We start from the raw sequence: 26,900 nt of genomic DNA, 5'->3' as shown, positions 1-26,900 counted from the left end.
AGGTCATTGCCAGCAGAGCCAGCATTTTAGCAGGTGTGACCAAACTTCTTCCTCCCTTCCTCCCTCCTTCTCCCTTTTTACCTTCCTCCCTTCCTTCTTTTCTTTTTTTTTAAAGGTATTTTTAAATATTTATTTACTTATTTTTGGCCACGGTGGGTCTTCGTTGCTGCGCACGGGCTTTCTCTAGTTGCAGCGAGTGGGGGCTACTCTTCGTTGCGGTGCGTGGGCTTCTCACTGCGGTGGCTTCTCTTGTTGCAGAGCACAGGCTCTAGGCGCGCGGGCTTCAGTAGTTGTGGCACGCGGGCTCAGTAGCTGTGGCGCACGGGCTTAGTTGCTCCATGGCATGTGGGATCTTCCCGAACCAGGGCTTGAACACATGTCCCCTGCATTGGCAGGTGGATTCTTAATGACTGCACCACCAGGGAAGCCCCCTTCCTTCTTCTCTTTCTCTCTTTTTATGAAGTAGAATAGAATAGGAAATATCAGAGTGTTTTCAGGCAGTAAGGGAAAAAAGTCTCATTTGGTGGAACGTTTGTTTCAGTTATTTGTGTCGATCTGTGTGTGCGTGCAGGTACTGGCTCAGGATGTAAAATGTAGTTCTTATTGAGGGTTGTGGGCAAAATATTAAGACACTGCTTTATGTGGCCTTCATCAAGGAAGTAACATTTGAGCTGTATATGAAGCTACCAGGCAATGGGCACGTAGAAGAGGAAGAGGGAGCCTGGCAGCGCCGGGGCATGGCTGTGCCCGCCCAGTTCACAGACACTTGGCCCCTCGGTGGCACCCCACTGTACACGCCCAGAGCTCAGCACTGCACCTAATCATGCTCCTGAGAATCCAGAACATTTCTACTGCTCGCCCCCAGGCCAGGCCTGGCACCCATCAGGGGCCAAATCAGTGGCAGCCAGGACGCTGGCTCATTACGGGGCTCGGGTCCCTGCCCCAGTGCGGACTTCCGGGTGGTAGGCACTCAGGGAGCACCTGCAAGGGCCTGTCGCCCCCCACCCCCAAGGGCAGAATCAAACTTGTCTGGACAGCCCAGGCTCGGGGCAAAGGCGGGGGGCCGTGACTGTGGGCGGCTCCCTGGAGGAGGTGGCTTTTGCTGCTGGGCTGAGACGCAGGCCCTGCAGACCCCTTGGGCGCGCCCCTCCCCTCGCTGGACGGTGAGCTCATCGGGGGTGGGGGGGCGTCGCCGGCGGCCCGGGCGCCTGAGCTCACGGCGCGCCCCTGCGGCGCCCCGCCACCCCCGCTCCTGGGTGATTTTACCAATTAAGGCTTTCTCGCCGGGCCGGGCCGGGCGCGGGGCGGGGGTGCGGCAAACAAGAAGGCGGGCGGCGGCGGCCCATTCGCGTGGAGGCGCGCGGCGCGCAGCGGACGCCAGCGGAGCCCCGAGGCGCTCGGCGCGGGCTCTAGGACCGGCCAGGCGCCACCCCGCGGTCGCCGGCCGCCCGCAGGGACAGCAGGTGAGGCCTCCGAGGCGGGCACCGAGTGGAACGGTCACCGAGCTCCTCGCGGAGCGGGAGCCCAGGGCCAGGTGCAGCCAGGTGCGTGAGCGCAGCCGCCTTCCCGGGTTTCCCCGGGAACCTATGTGTGTGCCCAGGAGTGGGGGAGCCGAAAGCCACGGGGGTCCCTGAGAGAGAGGGTGTCTGAGCGTTTGGCAGGATATGGGCTCTCGTGGGTGCCCGTGAGCGGGTCACTGCATGACTGTCCAGGAAGGCAAGGCCCTGAAAGCAGGACATTGTGTGGGCTGAGCGCGAGTGACCACCTGGAAGGACACTTCGCAGGCAGTATGCCCCCTGGGAGGGCGACAGTGGGTACCTGTGACACCAGTCCTCTGGGCACCAACTGCCTTGGGTACATGGGGGCTGGCTCCTGGGCTGCTGTGCTCCAAGGGGACCCGGGTGGGAGGGTGGCCAGGCCAGATTCTCAGGCTGTGCCCTGTCCCAGGTTGGCTCTGAGCTAGATGTTCACACGAGCCAGGATGTGAGCGGCAGGGTCCCCAGATTCCCATGCCACCTGGTCCAGGAGAAGCAGGTGAAGTCCGCTGGCAGACCCACCTGCGTGTGCTCCAGGCAGCACTGTCGAAGTGGGAACTCAGGACTTGAGTGCTGTCACCTGCTGCACCTGGACTTGCCTGAGCAGCCCCTCCTGCCACTCTTTGGCTTTCTTCATCAGCCGAAGCACCCCTGTGGGAGGGCCTGGCCTGGGGTCTGAGGGCAGGAGTGGGGTGGAAGGCGGGGTGTGTCTAACATCCAAGAATCTACTCCAAATAAGGGAAAATATGAAAGAGCTGGATTTGGGCTTCCAAGGACTGCCCGATCTGGGGGCTTTGGGATGGGGCGCCACCTGGTGGTGATACTATGTCCCCTAGGGACAAGAACCCTCTACACCCCCATCACTTATCACCCCCAAATAGGGAAAGCCTAGGGCTGGAAGCCAGGGCACCCAGCTTCTGTCCCCCTTTCTGCTGGAGCCAGCTTCTGGTCGCTTACTCAGACTCAGTTTCCCTGCTCTCTGAAGATTAGGGAATGAACACTGATGACCCAATTGAATGTCAGTTATGGAGTGAAAATCAATTCTTGGTGTAATTCTGTCCTTGGGAACTTGCTTTCCAGTGGGGCAGGGGAATCAGAAGAACAACTCTCACCTCCTCTTGAATGGGGCCTGGTAGGGAGGGGTCCACACAGGTCCCCCTCTACAGCTCTCTCTCCCACCTCCATCCCAGTTCCCAGACACCGCAGTGTGGAGTTTTGTGCACATGTGTCTGAAAGTGGTCAGGAGTGCACAGTGCACAGGAGGTGAGCCTCAGACTGAAAAACATCATTTAGACCCCATACCATCACCACTGGTGAGGAAAAACCAGTGGGGTGACAGGCAGCCCCTAAGCGAGCATGCTGGAGGGCACGGGAGATGCCGGTGGGGACTGCAGCCCCACTGCGGGTGATGCAGACACCAGGGCTGTGTAAGAGTCAACCATATTTGGGCATGACGTGCTGGCTGACCCAGGGCCTCCTCTCCCACTGGTCTTTAGCAGATAACTTAATTACTGCTAGTCTGCTGGTCAATCTAAGAATCAAGCAGGAGGGACAGAGACATGCCTTTCTGGAAAAAAAGATGTAAAGAAGGGAACATCCTGGAGAGGGGAGGTACACAGGACTGGGGGAAGTGAGTCCACTCTGGTGACAAAGCCATGAGTAGGCTGGCTTCTCTTCACTGAAGAGGGTGGCAGTGAATGTCCCAACAGGCCTCTTGACCCTGTGCCTTTGCCGGTCAACGTCTCCACACAGTGACCTCCCACAGTCTCCAGTTATCTACCAGAAAATTAATTTTGAGCAAATAGCTCCCCATTGCCCTGGAGACACCATCCCGGCTCCCCAGCAGGCCTTGGCAGCCTTCCGTGGTTTGCCCCCTTCGGTCCCCTGGCCCCCCTGTCCTGGGGGCCCGCTCTGCACTACCACGGCCCTGAAGCCCACCGAGACCCAGGTGCTCAGAGCCCACCAAGTCTTACTGGAACCCCGGAGCAGGTCCCTCTGAGTCTGGAAGCCCCCACCCCCGCCCCGTGCCGCTGCCTGGCCGCCGGTCACACCGGGCTCAGGGGCCATTCCGGCAGGAGAGGAAGCCTCTCCCGCCCCAGGTAGACAGCTGGTGGGTGAGGCGGGCACTCGCTGTCTCTGCATGCATCACACGGCGCCCTGTGCCAGTGCGCAATGGCACGCCCGGGCCCCTTCCAAGGCTGCTGGCTCCTGGAGTGCCGGTGGCCTCCTGGCCCAGTGCCTCATTTCCTCCCGGGTGGAGCGGGGAGGGAGGGAGGCGGTGGGGACCGGCGGGGCGCAGGTGCGCAGGCCAGGCCCTGCAGAGCGGGAAGGCGGGATGGGGCAGGGGGTATGGGGGGGTGGCCTAGGGTTCGGGCGCTACAGGCTTCCCTGGCGTGGCGCACGCGCGCAAAGCGCTGCCAGCAGCGCCTGGCCCAGACCTGCGCTCTCCAAGGGCTCGCCCTTCAGATAGGGCCCCTTCCCGCTGCTGCTGCTCCTGCTGCTGCTGCTGCCGGGGCCGCCGGCTGGGGCGCGTCCAGGGAACCCCAAGCGCCGGAGCTCGGGGGGAGAGGAGACGACGGGGGGCTGCGGGGACCGAGCGGAGTCCACGTGACGCAGGGAGGGCGAGCCACCCCACCCCCCGCAGGGGCCTTGGGGAAGGAAAGTCCCTTGTATGGTGTGCCCGCTGGAAGCCAAGAGGTCCAGCGCCAGACGCTGCTCAGCCTTTCCTAGCTGCAGCGTTTCCTGTAGCGCAGGAGAGAGATCGCAGGACTTGAGCGCATCCTTGCCCGCTACGGGGCCCAACGACCCTTCCCGGAGCCTGGGGGTCGGGTCGAAGTCGCCTGGGCGGGGGGACTCAGGGGGGCATTCCAACGGGTGGGGTGGGGCGGGGCGGGCACAGCCCCGAAACCCCACCCAAGGCCACGCCCCTATGTGACTCCGCCTCCCCGCCCCGCCCCCGCCCCGCATTTAAAGGGCTCGCTCTCTCCGCAGCGCAACCTCTGCTGTCTGCATCGCCCCGCGCTCGCTGAGGTGCCTGCGACTTTAATTAAAGGGCCGTCCCCTCGCTTGGGCTGCAGCACCGCCCCTCGGCTCCTCGCGCCTCAAAATGAGTAGCTCCCACTCCCGGGCGGGCCAGAGCGCTGCGGGCGCGGCTCCGGGCAGTGGTGCCGACACGCGAGACGCAGAGATGCCGGCCACCGAGAAGGACCTGGCGGAGGATGCGCCGTGGAAGAAGATCCAGCAGAACACATTCACGCGTTGGTGCAACGAGCACCTCAAGTGCGTGAGCAAGCGCATCGCCAACCTACAGAAGGACCTGAGCGACGGGCTGCGGCTTATCGCGCTGCTCGAGGTGCTCAGCCAGAAGAAGATGCACCGCAAGCACAACCAGAGGCCCACCTTCCGCCAGATGCAGCTCGAGAACGTGTCGGTGGCGCTCGAGTTCCTGGAGCGCGAGAGCATCAAGCTCGTGTCCATCGGTGAGGGCGCGGCGGGCCGCCCGGCGGCGCGGGGCGGCGAGGGAGGGGGCTCCGCGCGTCCTCCCACCTTCTCCGGGCCGACCCCTCGCAGACACCCCCTTAAGCTGTGGCGCCGCCCCTGGAGACCCCGGGGCCGCCCAGCTCCGTGTGGGCCTCGAGAACAAAGGCTCGCAGGCCGGCGGTGCGTGCGGACCGCTACGCGCCCCCGCCCGCCGGTCCCCGGCTGGCCCACGCCCAGGCTGAGCTCACATCCTCCACAGGCCGCGCCCCCGCCGCTGCGCCCGCGGTGGGAGAGGGCCTGGGGGGGCAGGCACTGGCCAAGCTCTGGCTGTGCGCCTAGCGCCCCATCTCTAACGAGGGGGAGGCCGGGGCTCTCCATCCCCTACAGCAGTTTGGAGAGGGCCCTCTGGGCTTCAGGCACCCGTGTGGTTCCTTAAACAGGGGGTTGGAGCTTGTGGGTCCCATTGTCTAGTGCCCCCCAGTGAGGATGGCTCATACCCCAAGTTTAGGTCTCTTTTCGGGAACTAGGGGGCCAGAGAGGGCCATAGCTAGCAAAACAGCACCTGAGATGGGTTTGGGCGCTGGCCAGTGAAGCGAGCTGGCTTGTCGTCACTTAGATACCCGGTTACTGTCGAGCTTGTGCCAAACTCCTGCCTCCATGTAGGACTTGCTTTCCTGCATCTAGAATATGCAGGAGTTGTTTGGGAGGTACTCCAGCATGTGCTGGGCTCGCTGCCAGCCCAGTGTTCGTGTCACCGGGCTGGTGAGGCTGGCATTGATCGGGCCTACTGCATCATCCCAGGGACTTCGGAGATGAGAGCCACACAGGGACAGAACTGGTGACTGGGGGTGGGGGGCGGGAAGATGCGACAGGGAGAGAAGGGGCACGAGCTTTCTTTTCTTCACAATCAAAAGAGGCCTTCCAGTTGTCCCTACAGCCCTGGCCCGGTCCATGCTGAGCCTGGGAAAAGGAGGGACCGAGACTCAGGTGCCCCCAACCACTCAGGGCAGGTCTCAAGGGCCCCACCTCTTTCTCTGGAATGCAAGTCGAGGCCGAGGCCCACCCCCCAGTCCCAGCCTCAGTCTAGCCAAGCTGAGTCATCTCTGAGCCTTGGGTGGGGGGGCAACCGGATGTGGGGAGGCGGGCCACACCCCAATTGTCTGGGGGGGGTCTCCTCCTCCCCCCTCCCTCCTTCTCCTCCTCTTGTGAGCTGGCTGGAGCAGGCCTAGTTCCCAGAGCTTTGCCATATAAGGCAAAAAAATGTTGGAAAGCAGCAGTGATTAGGGGAGGGAGGGGGCAGGCTGGCCCGGGGGGCTGGGGAAAGGGGGTGGGATGGGGCGGGGCCATCCAACCAGTCAGTCTCTCAACTCTGAGCCCGGTCCTTCCCACCCTCTTTTGTGAGGTGGATGGGAGGGCCTAGGCCAGCCTCCTATGGACCGGGGGTGGGTGGGGAGGGCCCAGCCCGATGATGGCTGATGAGCTTGGCCTTGTGTTTCCCCTCGTGGGTCATAGTGGACCTCGGGCCTGCTGAGGGCTTGTGCTAGACTCGGGATTCTGCGGGTGGGAGCCTGACGGGAAGTCCCGGCTGCTCCTGTGCCCTTGGTCTTCTCTGAACCTTCCAGTCACCCCTAGCCTGAAGCCCCCACTCCACCCTCCTAGCTGCCATTTGGGGACAGTGCAAGGCAGTGGTGAGGGACCGGGACCAGCCCCAGTCTAGGAGCAGGAAGGCCGCTCTGTTTTGAATGGCATTGAGCTGGTCTGCAAGATGCCGCCCGCTGGATTCAGAGGCTACCTGCCATTGATGACCCTTTTGGTGGCATCCATCCCCTTCTCCCCACCCCCAAGTTGACTCACTAGACAAGTATTTTCTACTGATTGTTGGGGAAGGGTAGGTGGAACACGCCAGCAGGGATTCCAAAGTTCTCAGAGCCCCCCCGGCCCCTCCACTGATTGCTTGAGAAGGCTGAGACCCAGAAGGGCCTTGGGTGGGGCTCAGAGCCCAGAGGGATTGCCATGGGGATGGGGTGCAGGGTGCCCGCCCTAACCACTTCCCCTGTGGTGAGCTTGGCGGCCACCAGCCTGTAGCCCAGTGGCCCGTTAGGTGGCGAGGAGGGCAGGCAGCAGCTGAGCAGGCTCTGCTGAGACAGCAGGACTTGGGGACCCTACCCATGACCTCTGCCACCCAGGCTCCCAAGCTGGGCCCTGAGCGCCCAACCCAGGCTCACTGACTCCACCCTCCCCCTTCGGGCTGGGTGAGGGGGCCCCTGGAATGTGTCCTGCCCGTCATCCTGGCTGGCAGGCCATCCCTGCCGGGCCCCAGTGAGTCAGGGCCATGCAGCCCAACCACTGGTTCCTTGGGGCTCCCAGCCCCTCCCCCGTGCCAGGGCTGCTGCCCAACTCCCAGCCTGGCTCTGTTGGGGGAGGGGGAGCACTAAGGCAGTGGGGGGGCGGGGCTCACACCCTCCACCCAAAGGGTCCTTGCCCAACGCCTCCACTTCTGCTTCCCCGGCCTCATGCCATCCACCCGCCCCCGCGACCCCAGGGCAGCAGCCATATTTCCCAACCTCTCCGCCTGCCTGCCTTCCTCTTTGTCAGTGCAGGTCAGGGGCCCTTTCCTGGAGATCCCTGGGGATGGGCGGTGGGCCCCTGCAAAGCACTCATCCCACTCACTCTCCAGAGCCACCTTTGGGGAAGGGGGCTCCTCCCTAGGCCTCCCCTGGCCCTGTCTGCTGCCTAGGTCTGTGTCCTGTCCTTCCTCTGGGTCCCCATGGCCCCAGGGCTTCCAGCAGTGCCCCCTCATTGTGCTCTATTGTCACCATGTGTCTACAGGTGTTTTGCCTCCGAACCTCCTTCACACCCCCAAAGGGGCCCTGGGCAGAAAGGGCCCCGACCCACACCCCACCCTGCCCCACGGGGGCCTCTGCCTCCTCTCTGGGGCCTGCTGTGCTGCCACGTTCCCCAGTGCCTGGGAGTGGCCTGACACCCTGAATGCGTGCCACCCCCAAACCCACGTGTGTGTGTGTGTGTGTGTGTGTGTGTGCGCGCATGCACGGGGACTCCCAGGTCGGCCCTGCCCGCCCAACGCTGCCACTCGTTCCCCTTACAGACAGTAAGGCCATTGTGGACGGGAACCTCAAGCTGATCTTGGGCCTCATCTGGACCCTGATCCTGCACTACTCCATCTCCATGCCCATGTGGGATGAGGAGGAGGACGAGGAGGCCAAGAAACAGACACCCAAGCAGAGGCTCCTGGGCTGGATCCAGAACAAGCTGCCGCAGCTGCCCATCACCAACTTCAGCCGGGACTGGCAGAGTGGCAGGGCCCTGGGCGCCCTTGTCGACAGCTGTGCCCCAGGTGAGGGGCATCGGGGGGGCGGGGCCACCTGTAGGGGGGTGGAGGGGATGGCCTGAAGCCAGGTCTCATGGCCCCCCAAACTCATGGCCTTCCTTGCCCCGCAGGCCTGTGCCCTGACTGGGATTCCTGGGATGCCAGCAAGCCCGTGAACAACGCGAGGGAAGCCATGCAGCAGGCCGACGACTGGCTGGGCATCCCTCAGGTACGCTCCGCCGGGCCAACCGGGGCCGTCTGGGGGCCGAGGTCCCAGTGCGGAGAGGTGGCGCGTCCCAGGACCCTGAGGCTTGGAGGCCAAGTGGCTCCTTTTTCTGCGCGTGACAGGTGATCACCCCTGAGGAGATCGTGGACCCCAATGTGGATGAGCACTCCGTCATGACCTACCTGTCCCAGTTTCCCAAGGCCAAGCTGAAACCAGGGGCTCCCCTGCGGCCCAAACTGAACCCTAAGAAAGCCCGAGCCTACGGGCCAGGTGAGAGAGCCAGGCGGGGGGTCTTTCTGCAAGGTGACCTCCTCCCTGAACGTGAGCTCCCGGGGAGTGTTCAGTCACGTGGCTGCCAGGTGATCAAATGCCCCTCCGTGAGTCAGACAGGAGTGGGTCAGGGCTGGTCAAAACTGGCCACTGGCTCTGTGTTCTCCCCACCACACCAGCCCGAGGCAAACTCAAGCCAGCGTTCTAGAAAACAGGCCCAGGCCTGTCCCACGGCAGGAGCACAGCTGGGGCTGAAGGCCAGGTTCTGCGCGCTGGGGTGTACACCGAACTGACTCACCCTGTTCCGAACGGCCTGATGGGGCTGCGGCGGGGGTGCGCCAGCCCTCACAGCCAGCCTGTGGCTTCCCCCCCCATCCCTGGGCAGGCATCGAGCCCACAGGCAACATGGTGAAGAAGCGGGCAGAGTTCACCGTGGAGACCAGAAGCGCCGGGCAGGGAGAGGTGCTGGTGTATGTGGAGGATCCAGCCGGGCACCAGGAGGAGGTAGGGCGGCCGGCAGGCAGGGCAGGGCGCTGCCGGGCCCCCGCGTGGAGGGGCCGCTGTGAGCCACGGCTCACGGACTCCTTCCCACCCTAGGCAAAGGTGATCGCCAATAACGACAAGAACCGTACCTTCTCTGTCTGGTATGTCCCCGAGGTGACGGGGACTCACAAGGTGAGCCCTCATCCCAAGGGGAGGCCAGTGGCGAGGGCAGTGGCGAGGGCACACCAACCCTGCCCTCACGCTGCACCCCTCCTGGGAACAGGTCACCGTGCTCTTTGCCGGCCAGCACATCGCCAAGAGCCCCTTCGAGGTGTATGTGGACAAGTCCCAGGGAGATGCCAGCAAAGTGACGGCCCAGGGCCCTGGCCTGGAGCCCAGCGGCAACATTGCCAACAAGACCACCTACTTTGAGATCTTCACGGCGGGTGAGGGGAGGGTGCCGAGGCTGGCAGGTCTGTGGGAAGAGCTGGGGGTGGTGCCAGGAGCGGCCTGGAGGCTCCGGGATCTGAGCCGATGCCTCCTGGCAGGAGCGGGGACAGGCGAGGTGGAAGTGGTGATCCAGGACCCCACAGGACGGAAGGGTACCGTGGAGCCTCAGCTGGAGGCCCGGGGCGACAGCACGTATCGCTGCAGCTACCAGCCCACCGTGGAGGGCGTCCACACGGTGCATGTCACCTTCGCTGGTGTGCCCATCCCTCGCAGCCCCTACACTGTCACTGTTGGCCAAGGTAGGCCAGTCCCGGCCGCCCCCCGCTGGGCACGGCTCCAGCCCTGCGGTCTCGGAGCGGGGCAGCCGGGCAGGTCCCGTTCCAGCCCCCGGCCCGGCTCCCGGGGCTTCTGTACTTGCACTGTGCGGGGCACTCTTTCTGGCGCGGCTGGGACCCTCCTCCTCCTCCTCCTCTTGCCCTCTCCATCTCTCTCTCTCTCTCCACGCTCTCACCTTCGGAAGAGCTCGCTCCAGCTGTCTAGAAACCTGCTGCTCTCTGCTCTGCCCACAGGGTCAACGGTACTTGGATCTGTCTTCCTAGGGGGGGGCTAGGCGGGGGGCTGGCGTGGCTGGAGCAGGTGGGAGGAGGCCTGCCGTGTCCTGGCCTGGGCCACACAGATCCTAGGGTCACGGTCCCTTCCAGTTCTTTCTTACGCATCCCTTACTGGCCCATGTGGCCCGATGGCCCAGCCTTATGGGAGCAAGGGAGGGGTCGCCCAGCGCCAGCTCCCAGCAGCTCAGCCAGCCTTCTGCTCACAGCTTGTAACCCAGGGGCCTGCCGCGCCATCGGCCGGGGCCTCCAGCCGAAGGGTGTGCGAGTGAAGGAGACTGCCGACTTCAAGGTGTACACGAAGGGCGCGGGCAGTGGGGAGCTGAAGGTCACCGTGAAGGGTCCCAGTAAGTTGGCCTGTGGCTGGGCTGGGGTGGGCGGTGCGAGTCCCCGGCCACTGCTGGGCAGGCCTGAGGCCCTCCCTTGTCTCCGGCAGAGGGCGAAGAGCGCGTGAAACAAAAGGACCTGGGGGATGGTGTCTATGGCTTCGAGTATTACCCCACGGTCCCCGGCACATACACTGTCACCATCACGTGGGGCGGCCAGAACATCGGGCGCAGGTGAGGCCCCGGGCTGAGCTCAGAGGTGGCGCGCTCCTCCCTCTGCTGGGTTTGGGCTGGCCCCCCTCCAAGACGGGGCCCCTTGGCACTCCCCTGGGTGGCTCTCTCGTTGCAGTCCCTTCGAGGTGAAGGTGGGCACCGAGTGTGGCAATCAGAAGGTGCGGGCTTGGGGCCCCGGGCTGGAGGGCGGCGTCGTCGGCAAGTCCGCAGACTTTGTGGTGGAGGCCATTGGGGACGATGTGGGCACCCTGGGTAAGTTGGAGACTGTGATGTGGGCACCTGGGGGCAGAGGCTGGTAAGGGCCACCCTCCTGAGGCTCCAGGGCACTGACGGAGCTGGCGGCTGTCGTCAGGCTTCTCGGTGGAGGGCCCGTCGCAGGCCAAGATCGAATGTGATGACAAGGGCGATGGCTCCTGTGATGTGCGCTACTGGCCCCAGGAGGCTGGCGAGTACGCCGTGCACGTGCTGTGCAATAGTGAAGACATCCGCCTCAGCCCCTTCATGGCCGACATCCGCGAGGCGCCCCAGGATTTCCATCCCGACAGGGTAAAGGGCGCGGGCTGCTGGGCTGGGTCTCTGGGCTTTGGGGCCCTGGGCTGGCGTCGCCGGCAGCGTGCTCCTGCCACTCTGTCTTTGGAGGCCAGCACTTGGTCCCCTGAGATCTGTGTGGCCTCCCATTAGGTGAAGGCACGTGGGCCTGGATTGGAGAAGACGGGTGTGGCTGTCAACAAGCCGGCAGAGTTCACGGTGGATGCCAAGCACGGCGGGAAGGCTCCTCTCAGGGTCCAAGTCCAGGTGGGGTGCCAATCTGTGGTGGGGACAGGGTGGGCAGGTGCCCAGACCCGGGCACTGACCAGGAGGCCGCCCGCTCCCGCCCACTTTCCAGGACAACGAGGGCTGCCCCGTGGAGGCAGTGGTCAAGGACAACGGCAACGGCACTTACAGCTGCTCCTACGTGCCCCGGAAGCCGGTGAAGCACACGGCCATGGTGTCCTGGGGAGGCGTCAGCATCCCCAGCAGCCCCTTCCGGGTGAGCCTGCCCTCTGCAGGCCTCAGACAGGCCTTTAGCCCACTTCCCTGGGCGCCTGCTTTGCTTTGCTACGGCCCTCTTCGATGAAACTCGCATACCGTACAGCCTACCCCGTTCAATTAAACAACTCGGTGGTTGTGAGTAAGTTCGGAGTCGTGCGGCCATCACCACAATCGAGGATGAGAAACTCCTCTACGCCTCAACTGCCCTCGGCCCCTAAGCAGCCGCTCACCCGCTTTCTGGCTGTGCGGTTTACCTTCTCTAGACATTTACTGGGGATGGACTCCCAGGCCCTGTGGCTTTTTATGTCTGGCTGCTTTCACTCAACACCGTGTTCGCGTTAGTTCACCCACAGCACAGCATGAGTCAGTGCTTCCTGCCTTTTTATGGCTGAATGATGCGCCATCGTATGGATAGACCACGTGTTAGGTGTCCAGTCATTTGTTGATGGGCGTTTGGGGTTTTTTCACCTTTTGGCTGCCGTGAATGTTCCAGTACAGGTGTCAGTGCAGACGAGCGATCTCATTGCTCTGGGTGGATAGATAGCGAAGGGTGGTGGCACTGCAGCATCATATGGTTGCTTTACATGTCAGTGTTCAAGGAGCCACCAGGTGACTCCCCAGGGTGGTCGCGCCATTTTGCCCCTCCTCCAGACTGGTCATGCCCCTGCACTTGCCCCCGTGCCCTGCAGGTGAATGTGGGAGCCGGCAGCCACCCAAACAAGGTCAAGGTGTACGGCCCAGGAGTGGCCAAGACGGGACTCAAGGCTCACGAGCCCACCTACTTCACTGTGGACTGCACGGAGGCCGGCCAGGGTAAGGCCCTGCCTCGAGAGCGCGGGTGGGCGAGTGGGTGAGGTGTCCCCGTGAGGTCCCAGCCTCCACTCCCTCCTCCCCCACAGGTGACGTCAGCATTGGCATCAAGTGTGCCCCCGGTGTGGTGGGCCCCGCTGAGGCCGACATTGACTTCGACATCATCCGCAATGACAACGACACGTTCACAGTCAAGTACACACCCCGTGGGGCTGGCAGCTACACCATCATGGTCCTCTTTGCTGACCAGGTGGGTGCTGCCGCTCCCGGCCCCTAATGCTGCTGGGTGTTGGGGTGCTGCTCTCCTCTCAGCCCTTCTCCTCCCGCCCCCTGCAGGCCACGCCCACCAGCCCCATCCGGGTCAAGGTGGACCCCTCCCATGATGCCAGCAAGGTGAAGGCCGAGGGCCCTGGCCTCAGTCGTACCGGTGAGGACGAGTACCCCATGGGGAGGTTGGGGAGCCCCGAGGGGGCGTGGGGCAAGGTGCCCCTACAGGGTAGCTGTGTCTCCTTAGGTGTCGAGCTTGGCAAACCCACCCACTTCACGGTCAATGCCAAAGCCGCCGGCAAAGGCAAGCTGGATGTCCAGTTCTCGGGGCTGGCCAAGGGGGACGCGGTACGTGATGTGGACCTCGTTGACCACCATGACAATACCTATACCGTCAAGTACACTCCTGTGCAGCAGGTAGCTACCTTGACCCCCCGTGGCTGCGCCTGTCCATACACCTGCTGAGCCCGTGCGCCCCCTCATGTGGTGGGCTGGGTGGGCAGCTCCAGGGGGCTTCCCGCCCACTCTCGTTTCCCACCTGGGAGAGAGCGGGCATGGAAGTCCAGGGGGTGCAGTGGCAGAGAGAAGCCATTGTCTCTGAAGCCCCCTCCCCATGCCCAAGTTGGGAAGCCACAGGCCAGGGGGACCAGGGCCATGACCCATGACCCTGCCCTTCTGTACCCTTCCCAGGGCCCAGTGGGTGTCAGTGTCACTTATGGAGGGGATCCTATCCCCAAGAGCCCCTTCTCGGTGGCGGTGTCTCCAAGCCTGGACCTCAGCAAGATCAAGGTGTCCGGCCTGGGAGAGAGTAAGTAGTTGGGGCCTGTCACAGCCAGCCACTGAGCGTGCCCCGGGGCTGCCTGGGCCCGTGTCACAGTTCTCTCCTTCCTTTCATCATGTCAACAGAGGTGGATGTTGGCAAAGACCAGGAGTTCACAGTCAAGTCGAAGGGTGCCGGTGGCCAAGGCAAAGTGGTGTCCAAGATTGTGGGCCCCTCGGGGACAGCAGTGCCCTGCAAGGTGGAGCCAGGCCTAGGGGCTGACAACAGCGTGGTGCGTTTTGTGCCCCGTGAAGAGGGGCCCTACGAGGTCGAGGTGACCTACGATGGCGTGCCTGTGCCTGGCAGCCCCTTTTCTCTCGAAGCTGTGCCCCCCACCAAGCCTAGCAAGGTAACTGGGGTGTAGGCGCCACCCCCTCTCTTCTCCAGACTCGCCCTCACCCCTTCTCATTTTTGTCCTTTTGAGTGGTGGCCCTGCTCAGGCCTGCCTGTGCCCGTCTGGTGGGGGAGGGGAGCCAGAACGAGAGGAGGCAGACAGAGTCAGGCTGGGGGTCTGAGGGTCAAGGGTCAGGGAGGTGGCGTGGCTTTGGCTCCTGACCTGCCCCTCCTCCCTCAGGTGAAAGCCTTTGGGCCGGGGCTGCAGGGGGGCAGTGCAGGCTCCCCTGCCCGCTTCACCATCGACACCAAGGGCGCCGGCACAGGCGGCCTGGGCCTGACAGTGGAGGGCCCCTGTGAGGCCCAGCTTGAGTGCCTGGACAACGGGGACGGCACGTGCTCTGTGTCCTACGTGCCTACGGAGCCCGGGGACTACAACATCAACATCCTCTTCGCTGACACCCACATCCCCGGCTCCCCGTTCAAGGCCCACGTGGTTCCCTGCTTTGACCCATCCAAGGTCAAGTGCTCGGGCCCTGGGCTGGAGCGGGCCACCGCCGGTGAGGCAGGCCAGTTCCACGTGGACTGCTCGAGCGCAGGCAGCGCAGAGCTGACCATTGAGATCCGCTCCGAGGCGGGGCTGCCAGCCGAGGTACACATCCAGGACCACGGTGACGGCACGCACACCATCACCTACATCCCCCTGTGCCCCGGGGCCTACACTGTCACCATCAAGTACGGCGGCCAGCCTGTGCCCAACTTCCCCAGCAAGCTACAGGTGGAGCCCGCAGTGGACACCTCAGGCGTCCAGTGCTATGGGCCCGGGATTGAGGGCCAAGGTGAGAGGCCTCCCACCACAGGGCACGGGAGCAGGGGGAGCCGGGGCCCCTGGAGCCCCATTCTTCCTCTCCCTGCCCCCCTGCAGGCGTCTTCCGAGAAGCCACCACTGAGTTCAGTGTGGATGCCCGGGCTCTGACGCAGACCGGAGGGCCGCACGTCAAGGCTCGCGTGGCCAACCCCTCGGGCAACCTGACCGAGACCTACGTGCAGGACTGTGGCGACGGCACGTACAAAGTGGAGTACACGCCTTACGAGGAGGGTGCGTGCTGGGGCGCTGGAGGGATGGGCTGGGGGTGGGGGCAGGGCGACCTGGGCTCCTTCTGACCCAGCCTGCCCTCCTGCAGGACTCCACTCTGTGGATGTGACCTACGACGGCAGCCCTGTGCCCAGCAGCCCCTTTCAGGTGCCTGTGACCGAGGGCTGTGACCCCTCCCGAGTGCGCGTCCATGGGCCGGGCATCCAAAGCGGCACCACCAACAAGCCCAACAAGTTCACCGTGGAGACCAGGTGAGCGAGGGCCCCAGAAGCAGGGGCTGCAGTGCGCCTTGGAACCCAGGGGATAACGGGCTGTCTCTCTGGACCAGGGGAGCTGGCACAGGGGGCCTGGGCCTGGCTGTAGAGGGCCCCTCCGAGGCCAAGATGTCCTGCATGGACAACAAGGACGGCAGCTGCTCGGTCGAGTACGTCCCCTACGAGGCTGGCACCTACAGCCTTAATGTCACCTACGGCGGCCATCAAGTGCCAGGTGAGGAGGCAGGTCAGCTGGGGCCGGGCTGGGACCACCTGTCCGCCCTCCACTCTGTCTCACACAGCTGCCATCCCTCTGCCCGCCTCCAGGCAGTCCTTTCAAGGTCCCTGTGCACGATGTGACGGACGCGTCCAAGGTCAAGTGCTCTGGGCCTGGCCTGAGCCCAGGCATGGTCCGTGCCAACCTCCCTCAGTCCTTCCAGGTGGACACGAGCAAGGCCGGCGTGGCCCCGCTGCAGGTCAAAGTGCAGGGGCCCAAAGGTGAGAGTGTTCCTGTGCCTGGGAGTGGGGGTCAGCTCAGGAGAGTGTGGTCCTCTGAGGGAGGGGACCCAGCACACGGCGGGGGGCGGGGGGGCGGGGCCGGTGGGCAGGCAGTTGACCCCAGAGCCAGTGCCCTGGGGCAGGGGACCAAAAGGAAGCAGAACAGACAGGACTCGGCCACTGAGCAGATGTGGCAGGCGGGAGGGAGGTAGAGCGGGCAAGGGTCTGAGATGTCACAGGGGCTCAGGGTTGTTCTGGGGACGGGCAGGTGAGGGCAAGTCGAGCCCCCCTGGGGTGAGGGCTGGGTGCGTGGCCCAGACTCGGCTTTCTAGTGCGGTGGGACTAGGGGCCCAGGGCACCGGCTAAAGCTCTGTCTGGGGGGCCAGGCCTGGTGGAGCCGGTGGATGTGGTGGACAATGCCGATGGCACCCAGACCGTGAACTATGTGCCCAGCCGTGAGGGGCCCTACAGCATCTCGGTGCTGTACGGGGAAGAAGAGGTGCCCCGAAGGTAAGAGGCTGGGCCCTCTGCCCGTGGGGAGGGGCCTGGGCTGGGCACCAAGAGCCTTCCTGACCGCTCACAGCATCCTGGGCTAACAGCCCCTTCAAGGTCAAGGTGCTGCCTACACATGATGCCAGCAAGGTAAAGGCCAGCGGCCCCGGGCTCAACACCACTGGCGTGCCCGCCAGCCTGCCTGTGGAGTTCACCATTGACGCAAAGGATGCAGGGGAGGGCCTGCTGGCGGTCCAGATCACGGTGAGCCGGCCGCACGGGTGGCCGCCTGGTCCTGCTGTTTTGCAGCTCCGGGCACAGGGAAGGCGAGGGAGGGGAGGGGCCCAGGCCGGAGCGGGGTGCAGTGCGGGGTCCGCGGCCTGGGGCAGATGGGCCAGTCCGGCTCTCTGGTCTCCCTAAGGAGCCGTGCCAGCCAGGGCAGGCCCCCCGCCTCTAGGATGGTGGTGACAGACACAGGCTTCCCCACGCACGCACTTGCTCACTTCTGATGTCACCAAAGCCCTTAGTGCCTCAGCTTTTCTGCCTGTAACATTCTCTGGGGCCAGGTATAAGGCTAGGACTCTGAGATCTTCGGGGGAACTTGTCCTGGTGCTAGGGCAGGCCCTGGGGTAGAGGATGGGAGCTGAGAGGCCCTCGTGGGGGTAAAGCAGGATGAGCGCCAAGTCCCTGGCCCTGCCTGTTGTCACGCAGGGTGCAGGGGACGGGGGCACTGGGCATTTTGGTGCTTCCCTTCTGGACCTTGTCCGTGGGGAAGTAAAGGACAGTGGTGGATAGGCAGCCGTCTTGGGCCATGGTGGTTGAGCGGCTCAGAGGCTGTCCCTGCAGCAGTGGTGCTTGACGCTTAGTCCTTTGAGAGGGCCTGAGGGGACCCCGGGCCTGGCTGGGCTTGGGCCAACCGCCTCCCCTGTGCTCTGCCACACAGGACCCTGAGGGCAAGCCCAAGAAGACGCACATCCAAGACAACCACGACGGCACGTACACGGTGGCCTACGTGCCAGACGTGACGGGCCGCTACACCATCCTCATCAAGTATGGTGGTGATGAGATCCCCTTCTCCCCGTACCGCGTTCGGGCCGTGCCCACGGGGGATGCCAGCAAGTGCACCGTCACAGGTGAGCCAGCCCGCCAGCGGCCACGGCGCTCAGCACGGGGCTTGGGTATGCCTGTGTGCAAGGGCTCGCTGCTTGGGGCGGCGTGTGGGAGTGGGGGCCGCCCCCTTGAGTGACTCACCTGACCTTTCTCCTTGCTCTCTGCCCTCTCACCTCAGTGTCAATCGGAGGTCACGGGCTAGGTAAGCTGCTTGCTGGGGCCACTCCCAATGCTCCTCCTGCCCAGAGGGCAGCTTCCTTTCCTCTTCCATGCTGATTCCCAGGACAGTTCCAGCTGCAGCTCTTGGCAGGGACAGAGAGGGGAACTGGGGGGTTAGGGCCCAGGGAGGCCTCCGGAGCTGAGCATGAGTGCTCCGGCCCTCCCCCTCTCTGGGCCTCCATTTCCCCATCTGAGAAGTTGGGTTGCAGCTGAGAGCTTTGGGGTGAGGTGCATCCTGAGAGGCACCCCCCTGGAGGCTCTGGGGTCTGGGGATCTTGGCTTCCTGGGAAAGTCCCGGGGGCGGGCAGCAGGCCCTTGCTTTTCGCTTCCTCTTTCCGCGTCCAGGGCGCTCGCGTGGGGTCTCCCCCAAGCAGTGGGAGTCCCCAGCCCCTGCCGGATCCACAGACCCCCATCCCCACCTCCCGGGGGCCTCTGCGTCCCAGGCCGGGGGAGGTGCAGGCTGCATGAGTGGGTGGGGCTGGCTGGTAGTGCCGTAGCACCAGCGTCGACTGCTTGGGCGGCCAGCATGGCGGGGCCCGGCCCGGCCTCAGAGCCCCAAAGTGCACTCGGTGGCCCCCCCTCCCCCACTCCCTCCCTCCCCCTATTCCCCAAGCAGTGACGTTATTCAGATGGTCCCCAACCAGGCACGGAGGTTCTCCTGCTCAGGCATGGGAGGGGAGAGCCAGCCCCAGCCAGGGACACCAAGAAGAGGCAACGACTACACGGGAGCCTCAGGGCTGTCGGCCTGGACCTTGGCCAAGGCAGCCAGGGAGAAAGTTAGAGGGTGGCTGGGGCTCCACGGCAGGGGCTCGATGACTTTGGACAGCAGGCCTCGGGGTCTGAGACGCCAGCCCTGCGTGCCTAGGGCAGGGGGTAGGGCCTGGGGGGGCAGAGGCAGGGGCAGGGCTGGGCTGAGGGAGTGGTCTCGGTTTACCTGGCCACCGCGTGCAGAATGGAGACAGGGTGCCCAGCTGGGGAACCGAAGTCACCTCTGGACCTGTTGGAGGGGTGGCTTGGGCTAGGCTGCTGGTGGTGGGGCTTGAGGGGGAGCCAAACAGGGCGGGTACTTTGAGGATGGAGCAGCTGAGGGGCTGGGTGCTGGGCCGGGAAAGCGGGGAGTCGGGGCTGACTGTGAGGTTGGGGCCTGAGCTACTAGCTAGTTGGCGGGTCCAGGTTCCGAGCCAGGGAGACCAGGTGTGGCTATGTGTGAGGTGAGGCCTCCCAGGGCAGGGGCGGCAGCAGGGGGGGCCGGGTGTAGAGCTCAGGAGAGCCGCGGAAGGCCAGCATGGAGCCCTTGCGCCAAGTGGGAGCCCTCGACGGACAGGAGAGTCCGGTGGCAGGCTGGCCAGGGGGCCCCCTTGCACTCAGCCCTCGAGTTGGTCCGGTGCTCCCAGCTGCTTCCCTGGCAGGGGCCGGGCTCCAGAAAGCACTCGCTGCCAGGCCTCCCAGCCCACAGCCCCCCGAGCCTCCGCGGCTGAGCCCAGATCATAACGTCACTGCCCTCCCCTCTCCTCGGCCGCTCTGGGGCCCTGGAGGCTGCTCAGCTTCTCCGCTCTCGCCGCCCCGCGGCCGTGGCTCTGGCTTGGGCCTCCTGCCCCCCTTCCCCCTGGGCGATGCCACTGCCTGCTGCGCTGTGCTTCCTGGGTGCTAACCCTGCTGCCTACCTGCTTCCCTGCTCCCAGCTCCCTGCCTGCGCCGGGCCACGCCCAGCTGCCCCTCTCTGCAAGCCTCCGGTCGAGCGAGCATTCTCAGTTGTCAGGAAACTCCAATTTCACCTTCAGGCCCGGGGGGCGGGGGGCGAGTGTCACGTCCCCCACGCTGCAGCAGGACTCCGCCTCACTGCGTCCGCACACGGCACTGGGGGCCGGGGCCAGGCCACAGGGGCGAAGGCAGCCGTGGGCCCAGCCGGAGCGCTGGCGCTGCTCAGCGTGGTCCACGGCACAGGCTGAAGCCAAGTGGGCGGGGGCGGTGGCAGCAAATGCTTGTGCCCTGATGGCGGCGGTGGCCTCGTGGGCTTCCCGGCCCTTCCTTCGTCTCAGACTCCTGGGTGCTGCCCGTTGGGCCTTTCCCATGTGGGGGACTCCCCCGAGACAGGACTCCCAGGCTTGAGGTGGCTCAGGGGAACCTTTCCTGCCTTCTGAGAAATCACTCACCATCCCAGCTTGGCGGGGCGGGGGCGGGAGGCCTGGCTGTGCTTGGTGGTGGCAGTAAGGCCTGGGTGGGCGGCAGGTGGACAGGAGTGGCCCGAGCGCCGCGCTCATGCACCGGCCCCCCCCTTTGGGGACCCACCCTACCCCACCAGGCGCTGGCATCGGCCCCACCATCCAGATTGGGGAGGAGACGGTGATCACCGTGGACACCAAGGCGGCGGGCAAAGGCAAGGTGACCTGCACCGTGTGCACACCCGACGGCTCCGAGGTGGACGTGGACGTGGTAGAGAACGAGGACGGCACCTTTGACATCTTCTATACGGCCCCCCAGCCGGGCAAATACGTCATCTGCGTGCGCTTCGGTGGCGAACACGTGCCCAACAGCCCCTTCCAAGTGACGGTCAGGAGGGGTCAGGGGTGAGGCGTCCGGGCGGGGCTCATCTGTGGTGACAGGGTCTCCAGCTCTCGTGCGTTGCCCTGCAGGCTCTGGCCGGAGACCAGCCCGCGGCGCAGCCCCCACTACGGCCTCAGCAGCTGGCCCCACCATACACCTACGCCCAGGGCGGCCAGCAGACCTGGGTATGGCCTGGCCCACCTCCTCCCAGCCCTAGGGGACACTCGGGGACCAGCCAGCTGGGTGTCCCGTGAGGCCCTGTTCTGCCGCTGGTTGGGAGGGGCCCCAGATCCTCCCACGCGGGACCCCCGGCCCTCCTGCAGCTCCTCACTCAGGCCCTCTGTCTCCACTGCAGGCCCCAGAAAGACCCTTGGTGGGTGTCAATGGGCTGGATGTGACCAGCCTGAGGCCCTTCGACCTTGTCATCCCCTTCACCATCAAGAAGGGCGAGATCACTGGTGAGCGGGGGCGGGAAGGAGCTAGGGAGCCACAGAGGCCAGAGTGTGCCAACGGGCTGCCCTGACCCGGGCCCCACTGCCCTGTAGGGGAGGTGCGGATGCCCTCGGGCAAGGTGGCGCAGCCGGCCATCACCGACAACAAGGATGGCACCGTGACCGTGCGCTACGCACCCAGCGAGGCCGGCCTGCATGAGATGGACATCCGCTATGACAACATGCACATCCCAGGTGCGCCCCTCAGCATGCCACCACCACCTTACAGGGTCGTGGGGCTGGGGGAAGGGCTTGGGGACAACACGAGGCCCCCATTCCACGTGGTCCCTCTTCCTGCCTCAGGAAGCCCCCTACAGTTCTACGTGGATTATGTGAACTGCGGCCACGTCACAGCCTACGGGCCTGGCCTCACCCACGGGGTGGTGAACAAGCCTGCTGTCTTCACCGTCAACACCAAGGATGCAGGAGAGGGTGAGCGGCAGCTCTCGTCTTGACCTGCCTGTGTGTCACGGGCTACTGTCATCCGGTGGGGAGCTGGACACTGGAGATGCTCCCCAGATGAGGCTCCCTGCCCCACCCCCAGACTCTGCTTGCCCGTTGGGGCTTCTCCTCATTGGCGCAGTGTCCCTCAGCACAGTTCCCACCCTCACCCACTACTCTCTCCAGGGGGCTTGTCCCTGGCCATCGAGGGCCCATCCAAAGCAGAAATCAGCTGCACTGACAACCAGGACGGGACGTGCAGCGTCTCCTACCTGCCCGTGCTGCCTGGTGACTACAGCATCCTGGTCAAGTACAATGAGCAGCACATCCCGGGCAGCCCCTTCACTGCCAGGGTCACAGGTAGGTGATACCCAGAGCAGTGACAAAAGGAGGCAGGTGGCAGGGTGGGTGCAGTCTCCCTCTGTGCCTGGACACACAGTGACCGTCCCCTGCCAGGTGACGACTCGATGCGCATGTCCCACCTGAAGGTGGGCTCTGCCGCTGACATCCCCATCAATATCTCGGAGACGGACCTCAGCCTGCTCACAGCCACGGTGGTGCCGCCCTCGGGCCGGGAGGAGCCCTGTCTGCTGAAGCGGCTGCGCAATGGCCACGTGGGTAAGAGGCTGGGGAGCAGGGCCTTCTGGAAAGGAGGGAGGCAGGGGGTGGGGGCACGCCTTTCCCCAGCTGACAGCCCCTCCCCGTGTCCAGGGATCTCCTTCGTGCCCAAGGAGACCGGGGAGCACCTGGTGCACGTGAAGAAGAATGGCCAGCACGTGGCGAGCAGCCCCATCCCCGTGGTGATCAGCCAGTCGGAGATTGGGGATGCCAGCCGCGTGCGGGTCTCAGGCCAGGGCCTCCACGAAGGCCACACCTTTGAGCCTGCAGAGTTTATCATCGACACCCGTGATGCAGGTAGGCAGTGGTGGCCTGGAAGCTGGGGTGAGACCACTGTACTTGGCCCCCTGGCTCAGGGGTGTCCCTCCCGCAGGCTATGGTGGGCTCAGCCTGTCCATCGAGGGTCCCAGCAAGGTGGACATCAACACAGAGGACCTGGAGGATGGCACATGCAGGGTCACCTACTGCCCCACGGAGCCTGGAAACTATATCATCAACATCAAGTTCGCTGACCAGCACGTGCCTGGTGAGTGAGGCACCCACGCACCTTCCCCATGGCTGGGCAACCCTCCTCGCCACACCCCAGGGTCCACCTGCAGAAGGTAACTTGTGTGGGTTGTGGGTTGTGCTTTCTTCCTGCAGGCAGCCCCTTCTCCGTGAAGGTGACAGGCGAGGGCCGGGTGAAAGAGAGCATCACACGCAGGCGACGGGCCCCTTCGGTGGCTAACGTTGGCAGTCATTGTGACCTGAGCCTGAAGATCCCTGGTAGGAGCTACAGGCGCCAGGGAGGGTCCCAGGGAGTCCTATGTGCCGGCCCGAGGTGGTCCCAAACAGGGGTGGGCCCTCGGTCTCCTGCTCACCAGGCTCTCCCCCACCTACAGAAATTAGCATCCAGGACATGACAGCCCAGGTGACTAGCCCATCAGGCAAGAGCCATGAGGCCGAGATCGTGGAAGGGGAGAACCATACCTACTGCATCCGCTTCGTGCCCGCTGAGATGGGCATGCACACTGTCAGCGTCAAGTATAAGGGCCAGCACGTGCCTGGGAGCCCTTTCCAGTTCACTGTAGGGCCCCTGGGGGAAGGGGGAGCCCACAAGGTCCGCGCCGGGGGCCCTGGCCTGGAAAGGGCTGAAGCTGGAGTGCCAGGTAGGCCTGCTTCCTGCGGGGCTCTTGCCATGCCTGGGCGGGGGCTGGGGGGCAGGAGGGGGCTAGCAGCCATGCTGGGCGGGAGCCGATGCCAGGGGAGCAGCCCTCCGTGAGGACACACTGTACCTTCCCACAGCTGAATTCAGCATTTGGACCCGGGAAGCTGGTGCCGGGGGCCTGGCCATTGCTGTCGAGGGCCCCAGCAAGGCCGAGATCTCCTTCGAGGACCGCAAGGATGGCTCCTGTGGCGTGGCCTATGTGGTCCAGGAGCCAGGTACTGAGACGTGGCTGGGGCTGGGAGGCAGCATTCGGGTTTGGGTGCTGGGCTGGGTCTATGCGGACAGCCCTGCCCGGCTCCCACCCTCCACCTGGAGGTCCCAGGGCCACTCGGGCTGTTTGTGGGAGGTGGCAGGCTCGAATGCTGACAGGTGGGGACCTCCCGGCACGCCCTCTGTTCTCTCTCCCTGCTCAGGTGACTACGAGGTCTCAGTCAAGTTCAACGAGGAGCACATCCCCGATAGCCCTTTTGTGGTGCCTGTGGCTTCTCCGTCTGGTGACGCCCGCCGCCTTACTGTTTCTAGTCTTCAGGTGAGGCACCGAGAGAAACCGCCCGCCTGGGGCTCCTGGGCCCGGCCAGACCAGAGCCGCCGCACAGAGCAGGCCTTGGCCCCGTGTCGAGTGACCCGCCCAGCCCAGCTCGGGGCGCCGGGCTTCTGCTCTGGCCGGGTGCAGCCCACGCTTGGGGTCGGAGGAAGTACCCCTGACCATCGCGTGGAGTTTTTCTCGTGTCTCAGCTCTAAAGGCTTTGAACAGAAGCCTGTGCCCCTTGAGCACCAGGGCTGAGGTTTAAAGAGGGACAGCCTGCCAGCGCTGAGTGCTGCCCGCAGGGCGGGGCCACCCCCCTTCCTGCCGCCCGGTGTGTGATTGTAGAGCGTGGGTCTGGGAGCGGGGGTGTGTGCCTGTAGCTTGCTGCCCCTCGAGAATCAATGGCTCTCCCTCTTTAAACCAAGCTGGACGCCAGATGGGTAAGTGCAACCCCGTGGGCCTCCTGCTTCTGGAGCCCTGCCTTTCCTTGCCCCGCCCCAGCCCCTAACCGCGTCTGCTGTGCTTCCAGGAGTCAGGGCTAAAGGTCAACCAGCCAGCCTCTTTTGCAGTCAGCCTGAACGGGGCCAAGGGGGCGATCGATGCCAAGGTGCACAGCCCCTCAGGAGCCCTGGAGGAGTGCTATGTCACAGAGATCGACCAAGGTGAGGCCCTGTCCCTTCCCGGCCACCCAGCCGTCTGCCCTGGCCCCACTGGGAGCAGTGGGCCTCCCCCGGGCCTGGCCCACTGGCTGGAAGCAGGCTGAGAGTACAAAGGGAAGGCACGGACTCCGGAAGCAGCTGAGACAGGGCCCAGAGGCCTGGGCTCCTTCAGCCGGGCGGCGCTTCCCCAACTTGTGACCCAAGCCCTTGGGGTACCTAGCTCAGCAGCCATGCTGCTAGGAAGGAAAACGCCTTCTGCAGGCCGTATAGTGCAGTCTCTTGAGGGAGAGACCCAAAGTCCAGTGATGGGGGCTGCCCAGATCTTTGGCCAAGGCCTGGAACTTGGGGCCAGCCCCGGGTGTGGGAGGAGCTGCTTGGCCCAATTTCACTAGTTCACAGCCTCATCCTGCCCCTTCCCAGCTGCGTGACCTCAAGCAAGTTCCTGCCTGTCTCTGGGCCCCAGTGAACACGTGGGGGGTAAGGCACCCATGGTAACCTTTGGAGAAGGAGGCATCGAGGCGGGCATTTTGCCTACAAGAGATTCCAGTTCGAATGAGTCCTAGCAGTAGCTTGGGCATCTAAAGCTTCGCCCCGCAGGCTTCAGGAGGTCTGTGCAGTGGGGTGTGGGTGCCCAGCACGGTCTCCGAAAAAAGCTGAGTGGGCCCCCTAGACCTGCTGGACTCAACGCTGGCAGGCAAGGGAAGCCCCTCGCCGATGCCAGTTGGTCAGTTTGGGAGGAGAGACCCCAGGCCCACGGCATGTTCCTCTGCCCCTCAGATAAGTACGCCGTGCGCTTTATCCCACGGGAGAATGGCATCTACCTGATTGATGTCAAGTTCAATGGCACCCACATCCCTGGAAGCCCCTTCAAGATCCGAGTTGGGGAGCCTGGGCACGGAGGGGACCCAGGCCTGGTGTCCGCTTACGGAGCTGGCCTGGAAGGCGGCGTCACAGGTAGGTCAGTGGGTGCAGCTTCCGGTGTGTGAACACAACTGCTCGGGCCCCCCCTCCGAGCTCTCAGTGACAACAGGAGGCGTGCGGAGGTGACAAGGCTACACTGGGGGGCTGCGGTGGGGAAACAGGCCAGGCCAGCTCTGCCCACCCTCCCCAGGGAGCCCAGCTGAGTTCATTGTGAACACAAGCAATGCGGGCGCTGGTGCCCTATCGGTCACAATCGACGGGCCCTCCAAGGTGAAGATGGATTGCCAGGAGTGCCCTGAGGGCTACCGCGTCACCTACACCCCCATGGCACCTGGCAGCTACCTCATCTCCATCAAGTACGGCGGCCCCTACCACATTGGGGGCAGCCCCTTCAAGGCCAGAGTTACAGGTGAGCCTCGTACCAGACTGCCCCTACCCAACCCAGCGCGTGACACTCTGGCCACCTCTAAGCCTCTCGTGCTCTGCCCTGCAGGTCACCGTCTGGTCAGCAACCACAGCCTCCATGAGACATCATCAGTGTTTGTGGACTCCCTGACCAAGACTGCCAGTGCCCCCCAGCATGGGGCCCCAGGCCCAGGTTCCACCGACGCCAGCAAGGTGCTGGCCAAGGGCGTGGGGCTGAGCAAGGCCTACATGGGCCAGAAGAGTAGCTTCACGGTGGACTGCAGCAAAGCAGGTGGGTGTCCAGGCCCTAGCCTGGTTCCAGAAGATGAGGCTAGAAATAAGAGCAGAGAGCCAATGTCTGGGAACATGGGGAGGGGAATGAGGCGGGTGGGAATGCCTTTGGGAGCGGGCCACTTCCAGCCTGGGCCTCCCTGCCATCTCCTCTACCCTTCAGGAAAGTGCCCTGGAGGAGCTGGAGTTTCCTTTGCTGGTCTTGCTGGGGGCGTGGGGGGTTGCTCGCAGCTCTTTAGGAAGGGCTGTCACCCCAAAACAGGCGACGAGGTGGGAAGGGGAGGATACAAGACAGGAGAAGGGAGTCAGCGCAGTCACAGCTGAGGTGGGGGACTTGGGGCCTGGCACTGAGGCCCCTTCCCACCCCCCCAGGCAACAACATGCTGCTGGTGGGGGTACACGGGCCCCGGACACCCTGCGAGGAGATCCTGGTGAAGCACGTGGGCAGCAGGCTCTACAGCGTCTCCTACCTGCTCAAGGACAAGGGGGAGTACACGCTGGTGGTGAAATGGGGGGACGAGCACATCCCAGGCAGCCCCTACCGCGTCCTGGTGCCCTGAGTTCCATGTCCGAGCCAGCCAGCGGCTCCCAGGATGAGAAGTGCCCCTGCGCCCGCCCTCCGCCACCCGAGCAGCACCCGCCCCAGCCCTGGCCAGCCCTGGCCACCCTGTCACCGCAGCCGACCCTGCCCTGTGCTGCGCTCCCCTGCCTCCACTTGGGCAAAGGAGAGGGGCGAGCAGAGGCAGCCTGCCTGTCTTCTTTGCTCCTGGGAGGGGTGAGGGGTGGGGGTCTTGTGCACAACCACCCGCTAGTTCTCTTCTCTAGCCAAGAGGAATAAAGTTCTGCTTCCATTCTCCTGAGGGTGGCTCGAACTTTCTGGCAAGGGTGCTGACACTGTAGACAGGCTGGATGGAAGCACGGGCCCA

At 64.4% G+C, this 26,900-nt stretch overlaps 1 protein-coding gene across 4 annotated transcripts; it reads left to right on the top strand.

Annotated features, from left to right (window-relative positions):
• The first annotated feature begins 1,382 nt into the window (after window positions 1-1,382).
• On the top strand, window positions 1,383-26,834 carry FLNA (filamin A). 4 transcript variants are annotated; one of them, XM_081222875.1, is made up of 47 exons: window positions 1,383-1,463; window positions 4,527-5,014; window positions 8,122-8,370; window positions 8,475-8,572; window positions 8,692-8,839; window positions 9,225-9,343; window positions 9,437-9,514; window positions 9,606-9,768; window positions 9,871-10,071; window positions 10,590-10,727; window positions 10,817-10,940; window positions 11,056-11,192; window positions 11,293-11,486; window positions 11,622-11,735; window positions 11,827-11,970; window positions 12,662-12,785; window positions 12,872-13,032; window positions 13,119-13,209; window positions 13,297-13,466; window positions 13,740-13,857; window positions 13,956-14,218; window positions 14,444-15,041; window positions 15,128-15,301; window positions 15,387-15,549; window positions 15,627-15,787; window positions 15,880-16,050; window positions 16,437-16,560; window positions 16,650-16,806; window positions 17,486-17,675; window positions 17,831-17,854; window positions 20,174-20,421; window positions 20,505-20,600; window positions 20,771-20,873; window positions 20,961-21,101; window positions 21,210-21,338; window positions 21,534-21,707; window positions 21,804-21,965; window positions 22,059-22,262; window positions 22,339-22,491; window positions 22,608-22,730; window positions 22,847-23,113; window positions 23,250-23,387; window positions 23,586-23,701; window positions 24,228-24,360; window positions 25,135-25,311; window positions 25,469-25,975; window positions 26,347-26,834. In XM_081222875.1, the coding sequence occupies exons 2-47, from the start codon at window positions 4,642-4,644 to the stop codon at window positions 26,532-26,534; spliced, it is 8,028 nt and encodes a 2,675-aa protein (XP_081079001.1). In that variant the 5' UTR covers window positions 1,383-1,463; window positions 4,527-4,641; the 3' UTR covers window positions 26,535-26,834. The 4 variants fall into 4 exon arrangements, with proteins under 4 accessions (XP_081079001.1, XP_081079003.1, XP_081079004.1 ...); XM_081222877.1 differs by lacking the exon at window positions 1,383-1,463 and having other exon boundaries at window positions 25,469-25,687; window positions 25,772-25,975; XM_081222878.1 differs by lacking the exons at window positions 1,383-1,463; window positions 17,831-17,854 and having other exon boundaries at window positions 25,469-25,687; window positions 25,772-25,975.
• The last annotated feature ends 66 nt before the right edge of the window (window positions 26,835-26,900 follow it).

Source organism: Mesoplodon bidens (assembly GCF_964165515.1).
Source record: "Mesoplodon bidens genome assembly, chromosome: X".
NCBI classification, from domain to species: domain Eukaryota; kingdom Metazoa; phylum Chordata; class Mammalia; order Artiodactyla; family Ziphiidae; genus Mesoplodon; species Mesoplodon bidens.
This window is presented reverse-complemented; position numbering and strand designations above follow the sequence as displayed.